General features: G+C 44.6%; 1 protein-coding gene and 1 pseudogene across 2 annotated transcripts in view; one reads left to right on the top strand and one right to left on the bottom strand.

Annotated features, from left to right (window-relative positions):
- LOC148014168 (transmembrane and coiled-coil domain-containing protein STS1-like) overlaps positions 1 to 21,353 on the top strand; it is a 190,678-nt gene that overhangs the window by 27,312 nt on the left and 142,013 nt on the right. Inside the window, exons 2-5 of one of the 2 annotated variants that reach the window (XM_087667414.1) lie at positions 8,772 to 9,002; positions 9,125 to 9,206; positions 9,322 to 9,654; positions 9,784 to 10,104. In XM_087667414.1, coding sequence (XP_087523540.1) covers positions 8,791 to 9,002; positions 9,125 to 9,206; positions 9,322 to 9,654; positions 9,784 to 10,104 — 948 coding nt within the window. In that variant the 5' untranslated portion in view covers positions 8,772 to 8,790. Of the gene's footprint in view, positions 1 to 8,771; positions 9,003 to 9,124; positions 9,207 to 9,321; positions 10,105 to 21,353 lie in introns of both variants that reach the window. The other variant, XM_087667413.1, reaches the window with a different exon arrangement.
- LOC148014170 (uncharacterized) lies at positions 18,499 to 19,385 on the bottom strand (annotated as a pseudogene).

The following is a 21,353-nucleotide window of genomic DNA, read 5'->3' as shown; positions in this document are numbered from 1 at the left end:
AAGTGGGTCTTCAAGACCAAATACCTCAGTGATGGTACTTTGGATAAGCACAAGGCTCGCCTTGTTGCTAAAGGTTTTGCACAGCGCCCAGGGATTGACTGTCATGACACTTTTGCCCCCACAGCTCGTATGGCGACCATTAGAGCTGTTCTTGCTTTGGCTGGTCATAGGAGATAGCCTGTTTATCAGTTGGATGTGAAGTCGGTCTTCCTCAATGGTGTTTTGAAGGAGGAGATCTATGTTGAGCAGCCTCCTGGCTTTGGTTCTTCAGATGGGAAAGTCTACAGGTTGAAGAAGGCCTTGTATGGCCTCAAGCAGGCTCCGCGTGCATGGAACGAGAAGATTGATTCGTTCCTCCAGTCTCAGTTGGGATATCGGCGGTCCAAGGCCGATCCGCAGCTGTATGTACACACTTCCGAGGATGGTTGTGTGCTGTTTGTCTTATATGTTGATGATTTGATTGTCACAGGTGATGCTGCACAGCAGGTCCAGGAGACGAAGTCAGCTTTACATCGGACGTTCGAGATGACGGATTTGGGTCTACTCCATTTCTTTTTGGGCCATGAGATTTATCAGTCTCAGAGGGGGATCTTTATCTCTCAACAGAGATATGTACAGGAGCTCTTGGTGTCTTTTGAGATGGAGGATTGTCGGGCCCTCTCTACTCCTATGGATCCGAACTGGAAGGCCACTTCCCATTCAGCTTCTTCTTTGGTGGATGCGTCCCGCTATCGACAGTTGATTGGGTCTTTGATTTGGCTTCTCAACACTAGGGTTGATCTATGTTTTGCTGTTGGGCTCTTGGCAGGGTTCATGAGTGAATCTAAGACGGTGCATTGGCAGGCTGTTCAGAGGATACTTCGGTATCTAAGGGGGATGTCTGATTTAGGGATTCATTACCCCTCAGGGACAGATGGGTCAGATCTTGTACTTGCAGGTTGGAGCGACTCGGACTGGGCCGGTGACGTGGACCACAGGCGGTCTACTACAGGTTACTGTTTTACTTTGGGTGCAGGTGTTATTTCATGGAGTAGCAAGAAGCAGCCCACGGTAGCCCTTTCGTCTACTGAGGCGGAGTATCGGGCCGCGTCTTCCACCACATGCGAAATTGTGTGGCTTCGGAGATTATTGGAGGAGCTTGGGTGCCCCCAGACTCGTCCTACATTGCTGCGATGTGGCAATGAGAGTTGCATTGCCTTGGCACGGAACCCCGTTTTTCATGCCCGGATGAAGCACATCGAGATCCAGTACCACTTCATCCGAGAAAAGCTTCTGGATGAGACCATCACTGTGGAGTATTGCAAGACGGAGGACAATCTTGCGGATTTGTTTACGAAGGCGCTTCCTCAGGCTCTACTTCGGAGACATTCCAGATCCCTCAGGCTTCTGCCCTGCCCAGGCTCTGAGAGGGGGTGTTAGAGATCATTGCCAGGCAGGCAGGCAGTTTGCACAGTCGGACTGTGCAGTGGCAGTCCGACTGCCTGCAGCCCAGTCGGCTGCATTTAATGTAGCTGACCTGTCCTGGTTGCGCCCTATTTTCTGGCGCCCTCTTTTTGCCCCGGTTGTCGGCTATTTATACCCGACGTTCCCAGCAGTCTACACACTTCTCTGCTCGCAGATTACAGACCGGTGACGCGCAGATTCTGTCTCTGTTCACAGATTTCAGACAGCAGACAGTGCAGACTGCAGCGGACTTCGAGGTGGACAGCAGGTTGCATCGTCGAGGTGGAGACATGCAGTCCAGCGCACTGCGCCCGTGTATATATCTGCATATCTTTGTATTCAGCATTCTTTATACAGCAGATCTTCATCGTCCACTGTCTCTTTCTCTCCCTTCTCTCTCTGCGTTCTCTCTCTCTCAGTCCTACGCTTCCGCACCGCTGCACTCTGATATCTACAAGCTGTTGAGACAGGGCAGGTGCAGTAAATGACAGATTTTCTTCAGTTCTTTGCGAAGAAAGTCTGGATTTTCTCTCTTCTCAGCATTCTCTCTCATCTCCGAGCCTTTCTACAGTCTTGCTCCAAAGATTGCAGCATTGAGATCACTTGAGAAATTTCAGATTTCTCTATTGTAAACCGTAATTTGCAGCAAAATATAGGGTTTACAGTAGCCTCGGGAAGCATGCCAGAAATTGGAAGCTCCAAGACTTGAATTCAACAGGGCTGAAGTTGTTTTTGGCTTATTCAAGTGGAGGGACCAGTAAATAATTGAATTTGGGAAATTTTTCATCTCCATCAAAGCGGGTGAAGGCCAATTAAGTGCTCGAATCAAGGGGCAAAATAGATTGAAGACTTGTTGGTCACTTTGGACAGCAAGGGGAGTTTGGATTGCGAAGGGGATTGGAAGAATTCCATTGTAAATCAACTTTTTCTTCAATAAAGCTAAAGAAATACCGAAATGGCCACCTATTTGGGGCCGATCGGGTGTGCATTGTCCAAGATCAGTAAGTAAAATTTGTATTTTCAAATTTACATTGATTTTTTGCTGCTGTAATTAAGTTGTAATTAGAAATTTACCACCCATCCATGAAAGAAAGGCTGGAACCCCTCCCCCCCCGCGCCGTTCACACATTATGCCATAGTTGCTTGAGGAGCAAGCAAGATAGGCAGACTCATCTATAGGTTGCTGCTCGGAGGGCATCTACCTTTCTTGAATTGGTTTATACCAATCTTTGTGAACCGATGGGCATGGCATTCCTTGGGAAGGCCAAGTATCTGATGCTCATTGTTGATGACTTTAGTTGTTATGTGTGGCGCTATTTCTTGGAGTATAAAAGCGAGGCGTTCTCCCGCTTTTGTGAGTGGAAAGTGATTGTGGAGAAGCAAACCTTCTTCAAAGTTTGCGGTGTTCGAGCAGATCATGGTGACGAGTTTTGTTCTAACTTATTTTCTAAGTTTTATAGGAACATGGTATTTGGGTGTATTATTCCCATGCGAATGCATCATTTGCAAATGGTGTGGTGGAGTGTGCCAATCAGACTATGCTTGAGATGGCTCGCGATCGAAGTTGGAGCATAAGGGGATGTGGTGGAGTGTGCCAATCAGACCATGCTTGAGATGGCTCGCGATCGATGTTGGAGCACAAGGGGATGTGGTGGAGTGTGCCAATCAGACCATGCTTGAGATGATCGGAGCACAAGGGTCTTCCTCATTCCTTATGGGGTGAGGCAGTGGTTCCCGATTGATGTTGGAGCACATGGGTCTTTCCCATTTCTTATGGGGTGAGGCAGTAGTTACTGCGGTACATATTCGTAACAAGTCACCTACTTGGGTATTGAAGGATATGACTCCCTATGTCATGAGAACATGTATTTTTGAAACCTCACTTAACATGTGGATTAATTTTTAATCACATGGTTAAGTAAACGTTGCACATGTGAGGTGCAATTGGAGTTAGAGTAAATTTACGAGCTCAGGACTCGAGAAAATCACGGGATGTCAAAGGCAAAAGTTGCTATAAGTTATGTTGCATAGGTACTTGGTGGTATCTGGTGGCAATTATTGGCCTAGGTCATTCATTTAGCCATAAGTGTCAGTTGGTGACACTAGAGAAGTGGCGTTTAATGGTATCTAATGTCAATTTGATGGTCAAAGATGGCGCAGAGACACTCGGGAATGGAAGTTGCTAATGTCAATTATTGGCTAGTTAGATTATTTTTCAGGGCATCGAAACAATTATTAGATTAATTTTCAGTATTTAAAGACTGAAAATTAATATTTAATTATAGCTAATGTTGGAAAAACCATTTGGGAAGGTTGCCACTTGTCAAAAATACGCATGCAAGACTGAAAAACGTTTTTAGAGGTTGGAGAGAGGCAGCCAAGAGTAGGAGAAGACCAATCAATAGCAGGTGATAGCATCTATAGGCTGTTGAGACAGGGCAGGAGCAATAAATGACTGGTTTTCTTCAATTTTTTGCATATACAAGCTGTTGAGACAGGGCAGCTTCTGTAAATGATAGATTTTCTTTAGTTCTTCGCGAAGAAAGTTTGAATTTTCTCTCTCCTCAGCATTCTCTCTCATCTCCCAGCCTTTCTATAGCCTTGCTCTAGAGATTGTAGCATTGAGATCACCAGAGGCTGAGAAATTTCAGATTTCTCTGCTGTAAACCGTAATCTGTAGTAGAAATTAGGGCTTAGGAGCAGCCTCGAGAAGTATGCTAGAAATTGGAAGCTCCAAAACTTGGATTTTTCAAGGCTGAAGGTGAATTTTAGCTGAATTCGGGTGGAGGATTAGCAAGCCATTGAATTTGGGGCATTTTCATTGTCTATGAAGTGGGTGAAGGCCAATTAAGTACCCGAATCAAGGGGAAAATCAGATTGAAGACTTGCCGGTCACTTAAGACAGCAAGGGGAGTTTGAATTATGAAGGGGATTGGGAGAATCCCATTGTAAATCAACTTTTGTTTCAATAAAGCTAAAGAAATACCGAAAGGGGCACCAATTTTGGGGCCAATTGGGTGTGCATTGTCCAAGATCAGTAAGTAAATTTGTATTTTCAGATTTGCATTTATTGTTTGCTGCTCTAATTAAGTTGTAATCAGGGATTTACCACCCATCCACGGAAGGAAGAATGGTTTCACCCTACAAGGCCGCCTTTGGGAAGAAGCCTTCCATTTTCCACTTTCACATCCTTGGATGTGAGGCATATGTCCATATGGACAAGTTGAAAAAACAAAGCAAACTTGATTCCAAGTCGAAGAAGCTTATCTTTGTTGGTCATAGTACGACTATGAAGGGCTATCGTGTTAGAATTTGCCGATTCTATGGGCAGCACCCAATGTAATTTGTGTGGTGTGGACACTTATTAAAGTGTCAATATAAGGTGTGTACACCTAGTGTCTTAGAAACTTAAAGTAGTGACACTAGGCTCTAGAGTAAAATAAATCTAACTCTGGTTAGTTGGTGGAAGGCTGGTTAGGTCAACCCTTGACCTAAACATAAGTTGTACTTTCACTCTATCTTTCATTCTAGCAAGTACACTCTTCTCTTTTTGCTTCAGCTCACTCTCTTGTTGTCATTGTCTCTCCTCTCTCTCTCCATAGCTGGCTGCCATTTTTCAACATTTGGTATCAGAGCAGCTTGTACGTGCGGATTCCGTTCAGCCACCGTCAGTCGGTGCCATCCCGCCCAAGGTCCTACTGCTGCCAGCTTGGTTCTCAGCTTGAGGAAGAGTTTTCACATTTTACGGAGCTTGTTTGCTCTAACTATTGTTTGATGACCCGTGTCATACAGGATCAAGAGCCCACTTTAGTGAAGGAGGCTTTGCAGTCTGATCATTGGCAGAAGGCTATAAAAGCCGAGTTGGAGGCTATTGAGAGGAATGGCACTTGGTCTCTTGTGCCTCGTCCCTCTCATGAGAAGGTGATTGGCGTCAAGTGGATCTTCAAGACCAAGTACCTTAGTAATGGTTCCTTGGACACGCACAAGGCTCGCCTTGTTGCTAAAGGTTTTGCTCAACGCCCAAGCATTGACTTCCATGATACATTTTCCCCCACTGCTCGTATGGCGACTATTCGAGCTGTTCTTGTGCATTTCCTCTGCTAAGTTTGTCAATGGCCTCTCGGACCTTACTTTCTATAAAGAAAGTGGTGGTCTTTGGACAAGGCTCAGGTGGGTCAGGAAGAGGTGGGTGACCCTCCATAGTATAAGGACTAGCTGCATACTCCCATGTAGTGGTGGACATAATAGGTGTGGTCGGGCAGTGCTATGTGAAAAGCTTCCAAGCCTCTTTAGAATCCTAGCTCAAGAATAGTTGATATAGGTCTCGCTCCAGATGGGCCAAGAATGTTCTCTTATTTTGTCGTGTGAGGCATCTAAAGAGTATTTGTGCTTGTCTATGGATAGTGGACCCTAGTGCTATCTCTCTCTATAGCCATGCTCTAGTCTCACGACAGTCATCATCATATCAGCTGTTCCAAGGTGTCACCCTGGTGGAGGCGCTCTATGTGGGTTGTGAGTGTGGGAAGGCTATACTTGCAACAATGTGTAGGGCCTTACTGAACTGTTGAGTTAGCTCTTGTAATGGAACATCGGGGTTTGCATCATGTAACAATCTAAGAATCTCTGCCTCATAGATATCCTTCGTCTCTCTGGAGAAGAGGTATCTCGGGTGTCAGTGAGCTGCATGATGGGTCTGCGTGTCAGTAGATTTGGATAATTGGACACATGCCGTCCTCTTGGAAAGAGGGCGTGCTTAAACTAATTCCTAAATGTTGAGAAACCACATCATTCCGTACAGTTTCCCTTCATTCCCATTTTTGGTTTTAGTTTCTAGCCCCAAAAAGGCTTTCTAGGTTCTTTTGAGAGAGTTGAGCGCCGTACGAGAGACTTCACTGGGTGAGACTCCAGACAGTTTGTGCCTATATATATGACACATCCCCCATTATGAGCACTTCACCACACTCACTTCTTTTGAGACTTTCGTCTCTTCTTTCTTCTCTCTCCTTCTATCATCTTCTTTAGGCACCTTGCATTCTTGCATCAGGTTTGCATTTGGAGTCCATCCTACTGGCGTCATCATCCAGATTCCACACACAGGCGACAACTTCCATACCCCTTCCTCCTCCTTTGTGTTTGGTGCTCACCCCTAGTGGCGTCAGCATCCACCTGGTTGGTGTCAGCTCTTCTCCTTCAGGTGATAGTTCATCCCTGCGGTTGGCTACCTTGGAGGTCCTCCACTCACCCGGCGTCTGCATCAGTAGCTAGCATCATCCTTTTCTGGCTCCGGGCGTCACTCTTCCATTTGGCATCAGAGGTTGCTACATTTGTGTTTTTAGTTTCTGGCTCTTCCGTCTTCTTTGATGTCACTCCCTACTAGCAGCTGGCGTTAGTCTTTAGGCCTGTGTTTGCAACTTAGAGGCTCCTCATCCTCCGACTGCAGTCTCCCTGCTCTAGGCATCACCGCTCATCATCCTTGCGTTTGTAGACTTAGAGGCTTCTTCGGCAGTCTCCTTACTCCAGGGCATCCTTCGTGCTATGGCACCCTTGTATCAGATTCACTTGATTACTTCATTCACTCATTTGAGTTTCTCTTATTTTCTCCTCTTAGTGTCTGCCGTACACACTCTCTATTTGTCCTAGCAAGCCCTACTGTCTCTCTGGTTGCTTAGTCATTTCTTGACACTAAAGTGCTGTTCCCCTAAGCCTTGGAGCATTGACGACCAATCTCGTTTATGGGCTCTATGTATACGATCTTTACCAAAGTCCTATCTAACAGACTGCATGAATATGTTCTGGACATTATTCACACTGCGTAGTATGGATTTATCAAAGGGTGCAATATTCTGCACAATATCTTGAATGTCCAGATGGGAATAGATTATGCTCGATACACAAAACTGGAATTGGTGATGGCTCAGTTGGACCTTGAAAAAGCCTTCGATCATTTGGAATGGTTCTTCCTAGGTCAATTGATGCAAGACATGGGTTTTGGTCCGAGAATGTCTGGACTTATAAATACTATCAGCACGGATTTCTCTTCAAGTATTCTGCTCAATGGTGGTGTCACGACACCCTTCCCCCTTCGATTGGTGATGCAGGGTTGCCTGCTGAGTCTTTTGTTCTTTGCCTCGGTCACTCACTGACAAGGCGAGGTGGTGCTTAAAGACTTTGTTTTTAGGCACTTGGGCTATCCTTTGGGAGTGCAGGTTTCACCTAAAGTGTTAATAGATTGGATCTGCTCGGGTATTATGGATAAGTTTGTGTATTGGAAATCACAAGCTTGGCCTTTTCACGTGAGATGAAAAATAGCACAGAAATCATGATATGGATGATTTCATATTACCTTCCCTTGCTCCCTTGGCCGAAGTCTCATTTACAGCAAATCACTCACCCCGTCTAGTTTTTACTTTGAATTACAACTTTGGCTGAAGGGTTGTCATGAGAAGAAGTGGTTGATGTCTATAAAATAATCTTGCTATTTTCTCCTTCCTCTCACTATTTGCCTTCTACTGCTTCAGTGGTCTGATTTTGTCCTTCTGATTGTGGGAAGATTGGGAAACACTTAGGCTTGCTGCCTGGACCTTGATTGTGATGTGTTGACTCCTTTGTGTTGATTGTACTGTGTTGACTCTTTTGTGGATGTTCTACAGTGGCTGTGACAGTTGTGCAGATTGCACTCTGTACCCTTTTGATGTATATCTGAGTGGCTGATACTGCACAGGAACTTTTGTGATGCTGTGCCGTTTTGTCCCTTTGATTCATCATCATCAACACTTGTTAATTTGGGAATCTCACTGTTTGCAGCCATATCACTGCCCTTTGTTAGATTGGGGCTGAGGATTGAAGAGTAGAATGCATGCAGATGTTGAAGGGATTGTGTAATGCCATGATTGGAGTTGTATGCACTTGTAATCTTACTTTGATTATTAATCATTCTTAAGTCGTTGTATACCAATCCATTGAGACTAGTTTAGTGTCCATGCAACAATCCTTGTAGGTCCCATTGTCTCTGTTTCACTTTTGTTTCCAGTCATGCAATCCATGTAGGCCTCATTGTCTTTGTTTCACTTTTGTTTCCAGTCATGCCTATGAATTATGTGGATGTTATAAATACACTAGCTGTAATTAATATGCAAAATCAGCAATAAACACACTCTATCTTGTGACATTGTGAGGTCCAATGATTTGAACATGGTTAGATGTATCTAGCAATGTTGTACTACTTTCTGGCAGATTATGTTTGCTTTACTTTAGATGATCATATCTTTTAGCTTATAGTTTATAACTTATACCCAGTTGAGTGATTGTACACTTATGTTTTGTCATAGTGTGCTTAAAGACGAATCAATGGCAGAACTACATTCTGTGCATAGATATGCAGCAGGTGCATTGCTAGCTCTTGCACTTCACCAAGCTCAAATCCATCAACAGTTTATACCGTTTCCTCCTGATGGCTGTGCCACAGAGGAACAATTCCAACAGATAGAAGTAAAGCATGAAGAAAAGAGTATCACCTTGTGGATCAGCCATGAGTGTGGTTTGCTCCATCCAATCTTCAGGTCTGCAGTCTTCCTCCTTTCAAGAATTAATTTAGATGGGATCACTGGTCATAAGGTTACCCAATGGACATTGTAGTTAAATGGTTGCTAAATCTTAAGGCTTACTTGCTTTGCTGATGCAGGTACTTAAAAATTGACCCAAAAGCGTGGGTTGGATTAGAACAGACAGCGTTGTCCACAGATGCTGAAGTCCATATAGGAGCAGTACGTTTTTCATTCTCAGAACCGTGAAAATTGTGCACATATTCTATATCTGAGTTACTTAACTCACAGTTGCCATTGGCTGCCTCTTATCTGTTATTTCCTTTTCCAATCACAGTTCTTAAAAATTCTGTCAGATGATGAAGACATTACATCAGAAGACAACAATGCAGAGGTACGGTTGGCTGAAGCTGTTGATACAGTTTCCCAGCAACTTGAAGAACATTCACCTTCAGGAAAGCGCTCCACCGAACTGTCAGTCTTGGGAAATCTAACTGATACCTTACAAAACTCTCAAGAGGAAAGATCAGTGTGCACAACAACACCAGCAAGAAGTGATGTAGAAAGTGATAGAGGACCTGAAAGTTCTTGTCAAGATTTACAACTTAGAAACAGTGAGGAGCAACAAACCAAGGATCATCCAATGAATACAATTTCTGAAAAGACTGATGTAAATGGCTCATCTGTAACTGTTTCATCTATGACTGCACCAATAAATCATTCAGCTGACTTGCCACTTTTGAGGGAAGATTATTTTGGCCCTTCCTCTCCTAAATCTAATAAACGTGTCTTGGATCAGTGTCAAACTGAAAATGAATGCAAAGACTCGCGACAGGAAGACTCTCAGCTGAATAGATCAGGAGAAACTTCAGGAATGAGTTTAGCAGTTGCCAGAACCACAGAAGAGCCCTCTTTGAAAGATGGAATAGCTTCAGAAGGTAAACTGCTGACAAAACAGAGAAAGCTAGCAGTGCTGTACGAATTGCTTTCTGCAGCTGTCACTGATCTTCCTCCAGAAAAAGATCAAGAAAAACGAAGGCTCAGAAGGGGTTATGATGCTCGCCAGCGCGTAGCTCTTCGGCTTTTGGCAACATGGCTCGATGTGAAATGGACTAAGATGGTAAGTGAGCTCTATTGGTTATGTAGTAGATAAACCCAGTTTGTGCAGTTCTTTTATCCATGTTTGCATTTATTGGAAAGAGACACCAAAAGGTTACACTAGACTGGTGCACGTAGTTGATTTGCCTGCCTTGTCATTTGAAAATATGTTGGAGACATCTGTTCAAGTTTTTACATTGTCATTGTAAATTTATGAATATAACAGCCTGTAAATGGTGATGCATGGTGGAGAAATTGTAAGCAATGAAGTGCAAGTCACTAGTACAACACTGTCAAGTCGCTTTGGAGTATTGTCATCACCTGATCTAGAAAGTTTTCCTGCATTATCTATTTGACTCAGTTTTTCTTGAAAAAGTCTTCCAATAAATATAAACAATACAAGCAGCCTCAGAGTGTGCTGTCAAGCATCAAATGGCACTAAAATACTGTCAACAATGAAGGGATATTTAGATGCTTCAAAGGTTTAATGAATGAATTCATCATGGTCCATAGCTCATAAACTTCAGGTGTTTTTTATTGTTTGCCAAGTCTAGATGTATAGGAGTGTTAGTAACCATAAGCACAAAAATAATGTTGCACAGTTTGGTGTGCATCTCATCGACATTCCTGGTTGGATGATGCTGTTACAGAAGTCTTCCAGATTGTGGCAAGCATTAATGCTTGTAACAATTGCACAAGTTTTTGCAAGGCCGTCTATGTGCAAAACGATTGTATTCTGGAAAGTGGCAAGTGATTGAGCACTGAAAAACACCTCCATTGGAGACCAATTTATCCATAAGGCTGGACATTGTCCATTCCTTAAGGGGCCATAATTGCAAAAGCTATGAGAGATTAGAGATGTTGAGTGAAACCTTTCTTCGGTAAATAAAGGGCAGAATGACTTTTATGGTGGTACAAATTCAGCACTTGACACCAAATCAGAAATCTCAACACAACTGGATCTAGATTACTCCTGCACTGTTTTGAGCAGTTTATTGAGACATCAAAAACATGTTGGCAAAAAAAACTTTGCGCCTCTTGTGGTATTTCTTTAATCATTATTCCATAATCATCAAATACATCAAACAACTTTGTACCAGCACCATGCACCTGCACCATGCTTGAGCAATCCTCCTTCCCTATGCAACAACTCCAGTACACAATCACATACGTGCAAAACCAGCACTTTGTGTCCATCCAGCTAGTAGTGTGCAGTCCAGATCTCTTAACATGAGATCTACACCAGCAAGCATGTAACCAGCCACTACCATGTCCCACTTGACAATCACATGACTGTAGGATCAACCTCACGACTGTGGATCCGCCTTCATCTAGCCACACAACAGAGCAACCAACCAACTTGACTGAATCAGCAACACAATTGTTTTGTGTAGTCTCTGTCTTGTCCAATCTGAAAGGTCTATGTCTTTGTCTTTCCAAATCTGCAGCCAGCAAATGCATAGAAATGAATATCAAAACAACAAAATAAAAAAAAATAAATTTGTTAAGTTCTAGAAAGAAAAAAATTACCTCTCTAAGATAAATCTGATCATGTGAACAAGCTGTGATGTCATGATTGTATGTGAATTGGGTGGTTTGCATCTAACAACTGCCAAGCCAACACCACAGGGCAACCAAGGATCTCCTAGCTAATTGATTAGTTTGGCGAGCAGTGACAGTCTTTCTTTTTTAAAATAGAAATTATATTAATCACATGAGAAATACAAGAGTCATGGTAGACTATCAGAAGAAACTGCCATATGCCAAGAAACTAAATCCTCCCTAGGGAGAAGGCCAGCATATTGAGTAATATCCAACTGCCAATGGAGAAGACCCTTTAGCCTTGCAAGATGGCTTTGAATCCTGGAGACAGAATTGAAGACGAAGGTATTTCGGGTGACCTAGTTGTGCCAACAGCCCCAGAACCTAAGAAAATGAAACATTATCTTTGTATGTGGCTCTGTGGGAGTGGGATATTTTGCCTTACTAAAGACCAATTGCAGGGATGCAGCAAAGATCCCACCACATTCATTTTTGGCTCTTGCCCATCTCAACATCCTCTTAGCTAAACTTAAACTTACAGCACACATACTATTCAATTCGGCAAAGAAAGTAAATGACACAAAGACCTTGAGAGCTAGAGTGCTCTTGCATAGTTAACGACACCAAATTGGTCCTCAAGGTGAGCGCCCCTTATGCTATATGGTATTTCTTCAATATTGAAGATGAGCCTTTACGCGAACCACTTGTGACTTGCTTGTGCAATCAATGTGGCTATCACAGACCAGCACTCTCTTTGCTAATGATTCCTTGCATGCTTGGCTCTTCAATGGACTAAGATTTGCTTCAATTGCTCTCACCAAGCTTGACCAACAAGCTTTGAATTTGTCTCAATTACACACTCAAACTAGTGCCTTTTCAAGCATACAAAGTTGGAAGCACTCCAATGTTGCCCAACATGACATTGTGAAATGCATCCATGGTCTCTCATTGCTGCCACACTATTGCAATCATATCAGAGTGCAACGAAAGTGGTGTGTGACCAGAGAGAGAGAGAGAGAGTGAGAGAGAGAGAGAGAATCGGGTGCCATGACTTTTTGTAACTCTTTTGTTGTTCAGTACTTTATAAATATAACATCCATTACGAAAAAAAAAGAGAGAATCAGGTCAGCAGACACAATTCTCTCTCTCTCTCTATTTGACTGGCGATTTTTCGCTCTACTCCAGCTGTTCCCTTTGTGTGATTTATTAGTACTGTTCATGTATAGGTTGTTCTGGTTGTTTTGGTTGTTCCTAGAGGTTGCAAGCCTCATGTAAATATTAGAAAGAGAGAGAGTGAGAGAGATATAGAGACAATGTTTGACCTGATGGTCTGATGTAAATATTTTCTACTTAATTCAAGTGTCTTCACGAAAAAGAAAGAAAGAAAGAAAGTTATATTAATGTCTCCGAAAGGCCAAGTTGGCCTATGAGACCAAAACGTTACATACAAAATGTCTGGGAAACTTTCTAGGTCCTAGTAAAGCTACCATCTAATGCTATGATAAACTAATTGAGTAGGTACAAAATGGTATATAGGCTAGGTACAATTTATACGTGTTTCAAGTATGGTGTGGAACTGCTCATGGAGCTTGGTCATCCTAAAATGTCCCGCATGGGTCTATCTAACATTGAGATGCTGAATCGGCGGGGCAGGGCCCTCCGGTGGCAGTGTAGTATCCCTTGTATCCTTGACATGTGCCTCTTGTGGGGACGGGGGCCGGTTGGGCGTGGGTGATGGGCTTTGCTTCTTGCCATGGCTATGGCTAGGGTGGTTCCCTGCGGCTGGGAGGTCAATGGGGTTGGTGGGGAACTCTGGGGTGGGGATGGTAGTTGGCTCTCGATAGAGTTCTGTGAGCAGACGTCGGGTGGCTCCCTGTCTCTACTCCGAGGTCCGGAGGAGGCAGTCTCTGTGGTGCCATATTTCCAGTAGGAAAAGCCCAAGGCGTCTCTGGTCCTTGAAATCCATCACTCTAGAGAGTGACTCGAATCCTTCTCTGAACAGGTAGTGGAAGTGTCCCCGGATCTAGTAGTATGCTAGGCACATGCATATGTAGTAATCTTTTGTCTTCGGCTCGAGCTGGCAGATTTGGTAGATCCGATCTTCTAGGGGGAGAGGGTGGGGGGCCTGTATCTGCTTGTCTCGAGCCGTAGCTAGTGTGAAGATGTACGAATTTGTCCGATGGCGCTTCTGACTCCATGGGGCAAGTGTGTCCATATAGCTTGGGTGGGTAATGAAGCCGTCTGGAGATATGTGCAGGAAGTGCTCTCGGTAGAAAGCCTTCTTTGTCCCTAGGTCTTTTGTAGGAGTCACCCATGTCTTGGCCGTTTGTGTAGTTGAATGATGTCCATTCTGATGATACTGTTCACCTTCTCCCGGCTGAGCTCCAGGTGGGGGCAATCTAGGCTGTATTGTAGTGAGGGGAGGTGGTCCATGTGTAGGCCATGTGGTTGTAGCTAGGTCTCTGTTCGGGCATACCAACATTCAGTGTCTCCTTGTAGTGCTAGCTATTTGGATGACTCTAGCGCGAGTCTGGGGTAGCGATGCCGGGGCAAGTCCCATAGTCGGTGCAAGAAGGCTACTGTTTGGAAGAGGGCCTTAGCTACGATGGGCGGTGCCCCCATCTCTGCTCTGATGATATCGTGTGGCACAAAGGGCTTGCTTCAAATCATCCATGAGATCATAAGTACTAGGGGTCTCTCCATCTGCTCCCATCCCTCATAGGTGGCCTCCTCCTGAGGCAGTGGCTGGTCTTGTGTGGCCCTCCTCGTGTGGTAGAGATTGGAACACCGGCACTAGAGTGTCAAATAGCTTGAGCTTTGTACGGGGCTCTTGGAATTGTATGTGGGCGCATTGGTTCTCCATGGATCGGAGGGCTGCATAGCCTCTTGTCAATCTATCTTCTGCTTCCTTTCTCAAAGTGAATCTCGGTCTTGTAAATGTAATCCCCAGATAGACGTATCTTTGGACCACTTCCATGGTTTCCCTGCCGTATGTAAAGGGGTTTACTGACCGTCGAATCCATTGGGTTGAAGTGTTGAATACCATGACCTTGGTCTTACCCAGGTTCACGGTGAGGTCTTTATCCAGGCAGAAGGCCCGTAGTGCCTTCAATTGGCGCTGTAGCCCTTCGGGCCGGTTGGAGATGAGAACTATGTCATCCGCATATCGTAAGATGGGTATCGGTATCCCTCCCAGGCTAGATCCCTCCCCTCCCAATCTATCCATGTACTTTGATATCTCATCAATGTAGAGACCAAATAAAGTAGGTGAGAGTGGGCATCCTATTTAACTCCAATAGTGCTAGTTATCTCCTTTGACAGCCCGCCTAGTTTTCAGACTCGGCCCGTGACTGATTTGTATAGTGCCCGTATCCCCCAATGCATCTCGGGTGGGACCTCTAGTTCTTGTAGTCTCTGCATCAGCCTGGCTCATGGTACCGTGTCGAAGGCCTTGCGGAAGTCCACGAAGTAGCAGTATACCCACCTCCCGTGTGCCCTGCCCTCCTCTATAATGGCTCTGAGGATATGGCCAAGAGCGGAGTACCCTCTCTTGAACCCTGCTTGTCGAGTCGCCCGATGCTGGTGTTGCTCCGCCCACTTGCTTAGCTCATGGTTCAGGATGGATCCATAGAGCTTGGCTAGTACATGGCCAACCATGACTGTTCGGTAGTTCGTGGGGGCCATGGGATCTCTAGCCTTTAGGATAGGTATTATGGTGTTGGCCGACTAGTTGGCAGGGAAGCCCTCACATAAGGCTCTGTTGAACATGTAGGCTAGAAGGGGGTGTAAGTACGTCTCGGGCATGGGTCAGGTGCTCTTCTACTAAGCCTTCATGGTCCTGGGCTTGGCCATTTTGTAGTCTATCAATGGCGTCCCAAACGCGCTCCGTGCTAAAGAATGTAGATAACTCAGGTCTGCTCCGTGGTGGTCGGGGCAGCGGGGCCTGCTCAGGTATTTGGTACAACGAGGTTGCATATGTATGCCATGTGTTTGGGGAGGTAATGGGTGTCTAAACACGGGGCTCTTGGAATGCCTTCCATGCCTCCTTGTTGTCATGTCCCAAGAATAGATGGTAGAATTCATGTTCCACTTTGGATAGGTAGGCCCGTTCCTTCGTATGAGGCAATGGAAGATCAAGTGTGCCTGTTTGTGCATGTGTACTTCCCGTGCTTCATCCTGTTGAAGACGGAGCTTGGTTCCCCTGCACTTTGCGTCGTACCAGCTATTCTGTGGGACATTCTTGTCCGGAGGGGAGGGATGGGGGGATGTGTGTGGGAAGTACTTGGCCGTCGAGGTGTGGAGTGTTCACGCCAGTTGTGCTGTTATCTCCCCTAAGGGTAAGTAGGGGTTCATTTCCTACAAGCTCCAATAGAGGTGGTTGAAATAAGTGCTCGCAGTTAACTTGGTGAAGTGGTACCTAGGGAATCTTGGGAGGCTGCTTGCTAGGGGGGGTTGGGTCATGTTGGGTGTAAAGTCCCTTTGTCTCTGTGTATATAGTCATACGGGTGTGAATACACCCTTATTGTACCCTAACATATAAATACATTCTTTTATTCTTTGTGTACCATCACGATTAGGTACACCTATCTCTGTGTTCACTCTCTCTAACTCTCAGCTCTGCAGCTCATGCCTCGATCTCGCACTCCATTGCGCACTCTCTCCCCTTCAAACTGGTATTAAAGCATTGGTAACGATGTTTACGCTTCCCAAGAAGTGTGAATCAGGTCTGCACAAGAGAAGAGGCTTGCCTTTGCACAACAGTCGATAGCTAAGGTGACACGTCTACAAGTGTTAGGTTGCGGCAGAGGCAGCTCGAGCCACAAGGCCTGTTCAACACAGGTTGTGTTGAAGACCAGCAATTGGGTGACGGGGTAGCAATCAAGGTGACCAGTAGGCGTGTGGCAGTGGGGCGATGGCTATTGGACTCGCGAGGACCAATAGTCGTGACATGACGGGGTAGGATGACCGTGCAAAGGTGACCAACGTGAGTGACGAGCGACGGCTTTGCGGACAGTTGACATGCAACTGGACAGTTAATAGGCGACAGGCCCAGTCGACAGATGGGTGACAAGTTGGCGGGTTCTAGGTCACGCGATTGACGGGTCGTACGGTTGGCATGCTGGGCTGGATGGCGGACTGATGTCTGTCTGACGGGTAGGTCAATAACCATTTTTTTAAATAAAAATTTTTGGGTTATTTTATCTTCTCTCTTTTGGGTGTTCGCGCGTGCAAGCACAGTGCAAGATTTGTGCAGATTTAGGCTGAGAAAATTGGGGCTTTTCTAGATTTAGTGCTGTTCATGCTTAATTGAGGCATTTGTGTCAGAAATTGTAGACATTGTGCACGTTTAAATTGGGGATTTGGCCAAATTTAGTGAAATTTTGCTCATTTGAGTGAAATTTCTCAACCTTGGACCCATAAAATTTGGGGCTTTTGTACTATTGGTGAAATTTTGTTCAGCTGAGTCAGATTGGCTGACATTCGTGCACACTTGGACCTGGAAATTTTGGGGCTTTTGCAAAATTTTGTGAAATTTTGCTAAATTTGCCCGTTTTATGCTCTCGGGAATATGTATTAATGCAATTGGGGCAGATTTGATAGTGAAAATTTGGAGCTTTTGCTGAAATCTGTGAATTTTGGTAAAGTTGATGCGCAAAATGCACTTTGGGAATATTGCTGAAGCAATCTTGTTGCCATAAGCAGAGTGATTTGAGCATCTTTAATCCCCTGCTTGTGCGATTTTGGAGAAATTGCAGAGATTTCTTGGTGTTTTGTGTATCAGAAGTTGATATGAGCACATATGTATGCAGTACACATGCTGGACAGCTCCCATTGAGTTGATGTATTGCTGATTATTCATGTTGCAGCAGTCTTAGTGACCATTTGCAGACCTAGGATTGTGGCAGATGTATTTTTGGTGATATTGCTGAAGTGGGAGTTTCGTGACAGTGATGTATGTATTTAATGTATGCTGAAATTTGCAGTCATATTGCTGAAAGTCATTCGTTCTACTGCTGTACATGTACTTGGACTGAATCTTGCTATTATTTTCTGAAAATTTGTGCTGAAATCAGCTATTTTTGCTGTCATAAATTGCAGCAAGAATTTTTGGTGTATTGCTGAAAAATGGCTGCAAATGCTTCTAGCAGCAATGACACTAAATTCCTCTTTGAAATCAAGAGGTTTGATGGCACTGGCTTTGACTTGTGGAAGGATAGGATGCAAGGCATTTTGTTTCTCAAGGACTGTGAAGATGCTCTCTTGGAGACTAAGCCTGCAGCTATCACAAATGTAGATTGGGCTAGACTTAACAAGAAGGCCATTGCATACATTAAGATGGCAGTGTCTGATGATGTACTTACAGACATCAAGCGTCTTGATAGAGGTTATGCTATATGGAAAAAGCTTAAGGACATTTATGAAAATACGACTCCTGTGAATCAAGTGCATATTATGCGTAAACTTGTGAACATGGAGTTGGACGAGTCCAAGCCAACATCTGAGCATTTGAGTGCTTTCACAAGGGTTTTGAATCAGTTTGCAGGACTCTTGTTTGGCGGCTTTCGATGATTGAAAGCTATTTTCTTATTGATGACTTTGCCTGATAGCTGAGAATCTTTGGTTGTGTCACTTAGCAACAACCCTGCTTTGACTTTTGATGGTGTTAGAGGTTCAATCCTTAATGAAGAAATTAGAAGAAAGTCTAGTGGTGAAAGCAGTGGCTCAGCTTACCATGTAAGAGGAAGGTCTGAAAAGAAACTTTCCATCTTGGTAGGGTTTTTACATCCACTATGGGAAACAAGATCCACTATGGGAAACAAGATCCACTATGGGAAGTCATTTTGTTGGTTTGTAGCAACGGAAAATATTTTCTTCATCTTTTTGTCGCTTCTTTGAAGGTGGACATTGAAACGTCCTGCCAGTTGTGAACCCTTGTGATTAATGGATGCAAAGTGCCTTCTGCCATTTTACTCCATGGGTAACTATTGTTGTAATCAAATAGTAGTATCTTGATGCCATTCCTAGCACAACCCAATGCATAACGAGAGTTGTCATCTACCAACACCTGTGCCCCAACACCCTTGCAAATCTCAGATTTCGTGCGAGATACACCCTCCAAGGCATAGTGATTGCCAAAATGTACCTCCTTGAAAATTCTAGAATAGTGTCTTTCAATCCAAGCAATTGTTTCATTTTTTATTATATTCTGTTGAGAATTTACTAGATAGAGTTCACAATATTTTACTAGTTGCCACAGGGATTTGTAAGCTCTAGGAATTCGAGAAATCCCCTTATCAAAATGCTCTGATTTGAAAAAGGCATGCACTCGCAAGTCCACTCCTGCGCTCGAGAGCAGTGCCAAATGTTAGTGAAATCATAAACATGGTATTCTGAAATGGTGTGCTCCAGAAGGTATTGCTCGGCTACAAACATGTTTAGTGCTGTAAGAAAGTTGCCAAGCACTTCATCAATGTCCACAGCCACGGTCAAGACATGTTGCTTATAGTGTTTTTTGGGAAAAATTAGCCGTGCTTCGGCCCTTCTAGGGGCATAAGAAAGTGACTTTACTCCAGGTGTAGGACCTTGAGCCTTGCTTTCGTGTACTGGGCATGTCGAAGAAGAAGAGCGAAGGTTGCTGCCTGATCCATTTCCTGCTCTTGTGGTAAGGTTTGACATAGGAAGGACCAAAGGAGGACTGTGATACTTTGAGCTACTCCGAGAAAACAAGTTGCTGCGGGCGTGCAAGTTGGCATTCTCCATCGACAGTATGCGTCTGCTCCATAACCGTAGAGACGGAAGAAGTGTTTTGGTGAGCAAACACGATTCCAAAACCATAATGGCTGCCTAGATGAGGAGAAAAGATTTAGGGACTTGATGGTGATACTGAAAAGCTACGCTTCAAAGATGATGACCCTTTGTAATAAGCTTTGATCTCTTCTCCATGATTTCTTGGATTGTAGCACTTCGAAAAACTTGGCAAAGCCTCAATACTTGAACCTCCTTATCTTGAAATGAAGAGCAAACATTGGATGACTTTGAGAGATGGAGAGAATGAGAGAATGGGATAGGGGAAGATTGGAAAAGTGCACACACACTAGCCAACTAGCTCGGCCATGGCTTTGATACCATGTTGATAAACACGGATCTAGAACTAGATTGGCTATGGTGGACGCAAGTCAAACACACGATACATTATCAAAATGAAGAATTGTAACTCAAGTGATAAACACGGATTTGGAACTAGATCGGCTATGGTTCCAGGTTGGCGAATTTGAGGATGAGAGGTCGGCTTTTGGTGAGGTCTTTCCTTACGCACCATGCGTTCTCCAGTATTGTGGGGTCCTCAACTCCCAACTTTTCACATATTTTCTTGGTGTCTGCGAGGGGGTGTCTCCCTCCGTCCATCCTACTACCCGGCTGTGGAGCGCTCTAAGTTTTCTCGTTTTCTTCTCCTCTAATGCTGCATTCACAAATTCCTCCTTCTTTGTTGGTGCCTTCTTCGCTACTTCAATTCACTTGGAGTTCTTGGCCTCCTCGGCTCCTGCTTGTTTCACTATGTTTTCCCATGTGCTGAGCTCCTTTGTCATGTGTGTCTTCAGCTCGTAGATCTTGGTTTGCACCTTTGTAGGTGTTGTTTCGATAATTTCCCCTTCCTCCTTCTTGAGGAGGTCAAGTTGGTTTCTGTAGTCATCAAGCTCATGCCTCAACTCTTCAATCACCCTATTTCTCTCTTGGAGGGACGTTTCAATGTCCACCTTCCAAGAGGTGAAGTATGTTGTGATCTGTGCGTAGATTTCGTTTTTTCATTCTTGCACTTTTGAGCTTATTTTCTCCTTGATTTGGTGTGCGGTTTACGTGCACATTGCGGCCATGATTTCCTTGATGTTGCCGATGTCTTGGTCGTGCATCTTGCATACGTCTCGGAGGGCCTCCATGCTTTTCCTTGTGTGGTGGTCTGTCACCTTGTTGATGCTGCTCCAGATCGTGGAGTATTTTTCATTTTTTTCCCCTCTTGTGTGGTTGCTTGGCAACGGTGATGCTTTGCTCGAGCCCATTCTATCGGTCCGCTCGAGAGAAAGAAAGAAAGTTATATTAACATCTACAAAGGCCAAGTTGGCCTATGAGACCAAAAGGTTACATACAAAATGTCTGGGAAGTTTTCCAAGTCCTAGTAAAGCTACTATCTAGTGTTATGGTGAACTAGGTGAGTAGGTACAAAATGGTATACAGACTCGATACAATCTAGATGCACTTCAAGTGTAGTGTGGAACTGCTCATGGAGCGTGGTCATCTTAAGATGTCCCGCATGGGCTTGTCTAGCATAGAGAGGTTGAAGCGGCGGGGTATGGCTCCCCGGTGGCGTTGTAGTATTCGCTGTATGTATAGGTGATGTCTCCTGTGGGGGCGTAGGCTTGCTGGTGGGTGTGGGCGGCGAGCTTTGCCTCTCTCTGTAGCTCTATCCAAGGTGACTCCTCGGGGTGGGGCCACTAGTCGGTTGGCTGTAGTCCTCGTTGTAGAGGGAGTGACCGAGGGTCTGTAGAACTCTTGGAGGGTGCATTGCTGTGTGTTCCCAGCTGTTTAGTCCTGGACCCATAGAAGGTGGTCTCTATGTCGGCGTAGCTTCAGGAGGAAGAGCCCGAGGCATTTTTGGTCGGGGAAGTCTAGTGCTTGGGAGAGTGGTCCGAATCCCTCCTTGAAGAGACAGTGGAAGCGGCCTTTGATCTCGTA

Source organism: Lygodium microphyllum, chromosome 25, assembly GCF_053477565.2.
Source record: "Lygodium microphyllum isolate KBCC chromosome 25, Lygodium_microphyllum_v1.1.10, whole genome shotgun sequence".
In the NCBI taxonomy this organism is placed as follows: Eukaryota; Viridiplantae; Streptophyta; class Polypodiopsida; order Schizaeales; family Lygodiaceae; genus Lygodium; species Lygodium microphyllum.
This window is presented reverse-complemented; position numbering and strand designations above follow the sequence as displayed.